A 6,194-nucleotide genomic window follows, 5' to 3' on the forward strand; every position below is an offset into this window, starting at 1 on the left:
TCATTTTTCAATCCTTCGTCAAGATGACGACGGAGAAAAATCATGGCTTTGGCTTTATCCTTCTGGGATGCATGATTTTCAGCCTTAATGGTATCTCCAAGATCCATTGAATCAAGATGGATTTCAGCATCTAGTATCCATGATAAATAATTATTTCCAGATATATCAAGAGCATTGAATTCAAGATGAGAGAGCTTCGACATAATGAAAATTTGTTACCTGAGTCTTCCTAAAAATTTGATCAGAGTCTCGTGCTGATAACGTGTTGTGAAATAAAAGATATATATAATAGAGATGTATAAATAGAAGACTCTAGTATTAAAATAATTAGCTCAATAATAATTTATATATATATAATAATATTATATGTTGTAATGTATATATATATATACAAAGATAGAAATAAGTATTAAAAATAAAGAGATAGAGAATTGCATATGTTTATTATTACTATCTCAATATAATAAAGATGATTAATATTGCTATTAATATTATATGTAAAGAGTAATAGAAAAGAGAATTTAGAATACTAATAAAATAAAAGAAGAGAAAGAATTGTAGTAGAAATATAAAGAGAAGAGTATTTGATTGCAACATAAAAAGAGAAGTGATTTTATTATTACTTGCTTGTGTACGTATAATCACAAACCCATGCCCTATTTATACTTATCCAACATTCTCCTTTTCAAACTTCATTAATATGAAGTCTACCATGGAGAAACAAAGCACCGCATATATTTAATATTGCATAGCCCAACGTTAACTTGATGGACATTCATACTTATCGTAACAAAAATCATCATTTTTATTAGAAGTATGATTCTCTCAATCAAGTTGAAAAACATAACAATATAGTTATCTTCTTTTAAGATAAGACGAATGCTAGTGAGCTCTAAGTAAAGTAAGTGCAGATTCTTTTGATAATAACTTGCTATTAGAGATAATAAATAAAATAATAGATTATGGACTTTATTTTTTTAGTTTTTATTTTTGTAAAAATATGTGTAACATTTAAAAATATATATATATGTGGTTAACTTGATTAGCAAGTTATTCTTTTAAATATCAATCATTAAAATATAACAAAAATAGAAAATATAATAAACTAATTTTTAGTTAGTTTACATTTTTCAATTTTAAAGTTTATATTTATAATTTAAAATTTAAGATTAAGAGTTTATGATTTAGAGTTCAAAATTTACAATAAACAAAATAATTTTTAAGAAAATTGACTAATATTAAAAAAGTATTAATTTCTGAGCATTACTCTAACTAAAAAAATTGTCAAGAAGTGTAATATATATATTTCTGTCATCACTGTCTAATTTAATATTTGAAAATAGACAACAAAAATAATTGAGTTCCACCTAGGTCTTAGATTATCTAGGAACATCAAACATTACACAATCACACAATTGGCTTTTAGAACAATAATTTTTCAAGAACGTAAAACAAGTAGAAAGAATACCATAATAAAAAGAATATCATAGGAAAAAGTAAAAACTTTACAAAAATATGATACTGGGAGAGCTAATATCTTGACATAAGAATTATTAGAGGATAAACTGTTGACTGTCAAAATAATTACAGAAAGAAAAAAAATTAATATTTATTTCAAACATTCAACATAAAATTAAATGAAATTAAATTAATCGTTGGTGATCATTTTAAAAAATTTAAAAACATCAACAACCAAAAATATACTTTACCAAAAATTATTCTGAAATCAGAAAACAAAAGTTATTACAGTTCCAGACCCCAAAAGGAAAAACTAGTTAACTGCATACGTGTTTTCCGGTCAAAAACCAAGACGTGTTCTGGAAACAAAAGATACGTGTCTAAAGTTGTTTCCTTTTTGGTTTTTGTCACGCAAATTGTTGTACCCAGCTTCTAGACAAGAGAACGTAACAAAATAAATAACATGTCTCACCAAAATGAAGAAATTTCATGAAACTAATTTCCCATCTAGCCAATTTTTCTTTGATTTCGCTGAAATTACAATTAGCAATTCTTTGCCCTATGTGTATATAACATTACAAGGATTATGATACACAGATGGAGGCAGATCACTCCTTGATCTTAGAGCATGAGCTGTTACACACCATACTCATAAAACAGCCGAAGAAGGAACACTGATTTTGTTAGATTCGAAGTACTACAAGTTGTTGTATGGTGCCGAAGTGGGCATCTTCCGCAAACCAGTTCCTTCCTTAGTCCCAACGGCTTTGTTGGAAAGTCTTCGCTTGTACCGTTTGAGAACAGATGCCAGGTTTTCCTTCCCTTTTGGGAAAGCCACATCCCCGGCTGCAGTTCCTGTACGTCCTTTTCGGCAAGAGATCGCCATCTCCACATCCTTGATCAGGTCAAGCAGTGTCAATGCTGTTGTGCATTTTCCGCGGCCTGGTTTCGAAGTTGGGGGCAGCATCACCCCATTAGAAAGTGGGGGGCTAGACTTCTGTTGATGTGATGCCGGAACTTGAAGGCAAAAGCATGGGACCAAAGGACTGCGAGGCTTCGAAAATGCAGGATCAATGATGCCCTGCTCAAAGCACCAAAAAAGATAAAGTTAGTGGCATGGAGAAAATTATAAGCAACAATGAAGACAAGGACAAAAGTTGGTGGCCCTGCAAAGTACACCCACAATATAATGTCTACATTATTGATGACTGAAGGGTATGACATGTATAAGCAATTTATCAATATGATCAATCAACGACAATCAAAAGAACAATAGATGCATCCACATAATTTTTACATGAACGAAGAAAGCAGCTGAAATATGTTTAGATTACTCGAGAACATGCAAACTCGTCAAGACAATTTACCTGAAGGCGATTAAGAACATAGGTGTACTTTCCCCAAAGCTCTGGCCGGCTCTCCATAAGTGAAAAATTTAGAATTCGATGAATACACCACACTCCAAAGCTTATTATTAATTCTGATCTCCAAATACATCCCTCCCCACAGTTAGGAACCGAGGACACCAACGAAGTAGAGGAATTCGCCTCATTATTCTTCATCAAAGAACCAGATTTCCCATCAGAAGAAAAATTATGAGCTTCACCCACATGGTTGCCCGGATTCATTTCCCTAGACTCAATTTCATAAACAAATTTCTCCCTTGCAGCTACACGATCAATCAGATCCTCATCAACTCCATCGTACTGGCTAAACAGCCAATCTGAACCCTCCAATTTTAAGAGCTTCACAATGCATAGTCTAAAAGACTGAAGAAGTTTTCTCTCAATATCCACAAATGCAGTACCTTCCTGGGTTATATTATTAGGCCTACTTCCGATACCTTCCAACCCCCCATTATGAGTTTTATCAGCTACCCCAAATTGCTCAAAAGGCTGCCTAGACCAGAGGGATGCAGTATCAAAACCAGAACTAGAGAGTGCCTCTCGATAGACTGTTGATGGAGACAGTTCATCAAAGGCCAAAGGAGCACCCGCTCTTGATTCAGAATTTGAATATAACGACAGTTCATAAGATGCTCTACTCACAGAAGATCCATAACCAACGGAACCATCCCATGGAGCATTTTTATTAGATGCATAACCAGCCCTGTGGGGGATGGCATATCCAGAAATGTCAGGCAAACTATGGTATTTCTTAGCATTAACTGAACCGGCCATGTTGACTGCAGGTCCAGAAGACGAATAATCATAAGAGGTCCTCTCAGATTGCAACTGGCTATTTCTAGAGGCAGCTACATTATGGAACCCAGGCGGTTGGCCCACACCTAAACCATTACTGTGCAACTTCTTTGCCAAAGCATAGGCAACTGAATCCCTGTAGTTCGTATTAGCTATGGAAGCGGCTTTCAACTGTGGCAACTCCATTGGACCACTTAAGTTATCCAAATTTCTCCCTTTATCAACCTGGCTAAGATAGGATGCAGCTTGATACCCATGTATTGTTGCTGGCTGATAATCCCGAGCCTCAGATGAAGGCAAATTACGCACACTGGAATAGCGTCTCTCGCCAGAATCAGAAGATAAAGGCAAATTACGCACACTGGAATAGCGTCTCTCGCCAGAATCACCAGATGAAGGCAAATTAGACACACTGGAATAGCGTCTCTCACCAGAATCAAGGATATTGCGGCCAGAGTTCTGTACATATGCATCTAGTAATTGCATGGGATTCGCATGCATTGAAGAGCTCCTTTGAATACCATATGAAGACTCCAAGCTACTTTGCATCCTACGCTGATCGGAGGTGTCATATGGACCTGAGTTGAGTACACTGTTGGAACCGCTACCTCCAACAGATGCTAAATAATCAGGATAGTCCTTTCCAAAGGAATCTATTTTCTGCATGGAACCAGTGAGCCTTGAATCTGATCCCATTGCTATCAAAACATCCAGCTTCTTTGCCCTTGCTTCTGTGGTTGCTTGCCCATGGAAATCATAAAGTTGCCCCCAAAATTCATCAAGAATAGCAGCTAGCTGACGTCTTGCTGCACGCCCTAAGCCTGCTAATCTTGAGAGACTTCCAATGCTATTCCCACCATCTTCACTCTTCCCACTAAAACTCCTGAATGACGGAGGGCCATCTGATGTTGTAGATAGGGGACTTGCGGAGACCACTTTGGATGATTCTTCATTTTCCCATGAGTCTCCATCATCATCATCATCCCTTTCAGCAGTCGAATCTTCCCCTACCTCCTCAACCGGGGCATTACTTCCTATTTTTATAGTTTCAGTATCTTCCATTCTAAAAACAGAAGTGTCATCAGTTACCATTGATACTGCTTCTGACTCTGGTTTGTAAGCCAACTCCTTAGTAAGAACTTTAGGAGAACCGGGAAATGAAGCAATAGATTGACTCTCCCTTACAGCAGTCACATGGAGATCAGGCTCCAGTATAGTTTCAGGTAAAGTAGAATGAACCGGTACATCTGTGTAGTCCAAGGTCCTTGATGGAGCTGGGGTTGGCTCCCTCAGCCGAGCACCTGCATCTCCATGATACCTTGTTTCAGCAACATTTGATTCCTCACCGACGACAAATGGATTTGGCACAGCCTCTGGCACATCCAAGTTCCATGCCTGAGCATCTAATTGGACACTGGCAGATCTTAACGGAGTGGCAGCCAACCATACCATCAAACTTAATGATGCAAAAGCAATGGTAAGAAGAAATAAATACGAAAAAGACACACCACTCCCTGCATTCCATCTCAAATCACCCACCCAATCACTACTGCCAAACATCATTTCAACAACAAAGACAATATTCAAGCCAAGCATACCAATAAATATGATCAGTGCCAAAAGTTCCTCAAACTGAGACATCTTGTGTACATCCATTATTGATCTAGACGTAGCAACTCGGAAAAGGGGGATGACAGAAGATGGAAGTTGCAGAGCGACCAAAACCTGAGTGAATATAAGTAGCTGGTACAATCCTTCAGCTCCTGAACTCCAAACACAATAAAGTGCAGGCAGAACAGCAATCACTCTAATTGTAGCATAATGAAGCCAACCTGGAATATCCAATTTTAGGAAACTTTGCACAACTACTTCTCCACCAAAACCCCAATTTAATGCTGTCATTTGATTTGCAAGAAACACAATGAGAAAAAGAACAGACAGCGCTACCGGGCTACGCAACACCTGCAACAAGAATATTCAAATCATATTTGTTAAGAATGTGCAGATAACAGGATGCTGTAGGTAAATATTCTGAAGTAAACTAATTACAGAGGAAGAGAGACCTGTTCCATTGGTGATAATGCATCCTGAAAAGTAAGCAAAACAAGGCCCATACTGTGGAACTCATTTGCTGAGGTGCTCATCACAGCATTATTTACCAAATAAATACAACTGAAGACACATAAGATAGCCCAAAAATGGTTATGACATAAGGCATCCTTAGAAATGTTTGTTGGTCCTTGATGCCACTGCAGAAAAAAAAAATGTCAATTCAGATTGGCAAAACAAATAACTGCTGACAATATGACAGAGAACATGATGCACAATATTCCCCCCACACCTAAGCAACATACAACCTCATCAAGAAAGCTCTATAGCTTAACCAGGAGGTTGCCATATGGCTTATAAGAAACATAATTGGGAATTACATCTAAATTCTGCCTGCAAATGCTTTCAGAATTAGCAATACACTTTTTCCTTCTTTCATTTGACATGTATCAAGCAACAAGTTCATTTTATACATTTCTTCTCCAC

General features: G+C 36.9%; 1 protein-coding gene across 3 annotated transcripts in view; it reads right to left on the reverse strand.

Annotated features, from left to right (window-relative positions):
- The window catches only part of LOC107611978 (ethylene-insensitive protein 2), a 7,852-nt gene continuing 3,381 nt past the window's right edge, over positions 1,724 to 6,194 (reverse strand). For all 3 annotated transcript variants that reach the window (XM_016313835.2, XM_016313834.2, XM_021109891.1), the window contains 3 exons: positions 5,723 to 5,908; positions 2,826 to 5,621; positions 1,724 to 2,539 (listed from right to left, as the gene is read on the reverse strand). In XM_016313835.2, the coding sequence (XP_016169321.1) occupies positions 2,156 to 2,539; positions 2,826 to 5,621; positions 5,723 to 5,908 (3,366 nt within the window). In that variant the 3' untranslated portion in view covers positions 1,724 to 2,155. The remainder of the gene's footprint in view (positions 2,540 to 2,825; positions 5,622 to 5,722; positions 5,909 to 6,194) is intronic.

This window comes from Arachis ipaensis, chromosome B08, assembly GCF_000816755.2.
Source record: "Arachis ipaensis cultivar K30076 chromosome B08, Araip1.1, whole genome shotgun sequence".
In the NCBI taxonomy this organism is placed as follows: domain Eukaryota; kingdom Viridiplantae; phylum Streptophyta; class Magnoliopsida; order Fabales; family Fabaceae; genus Arachis; species Arachis ipaensis.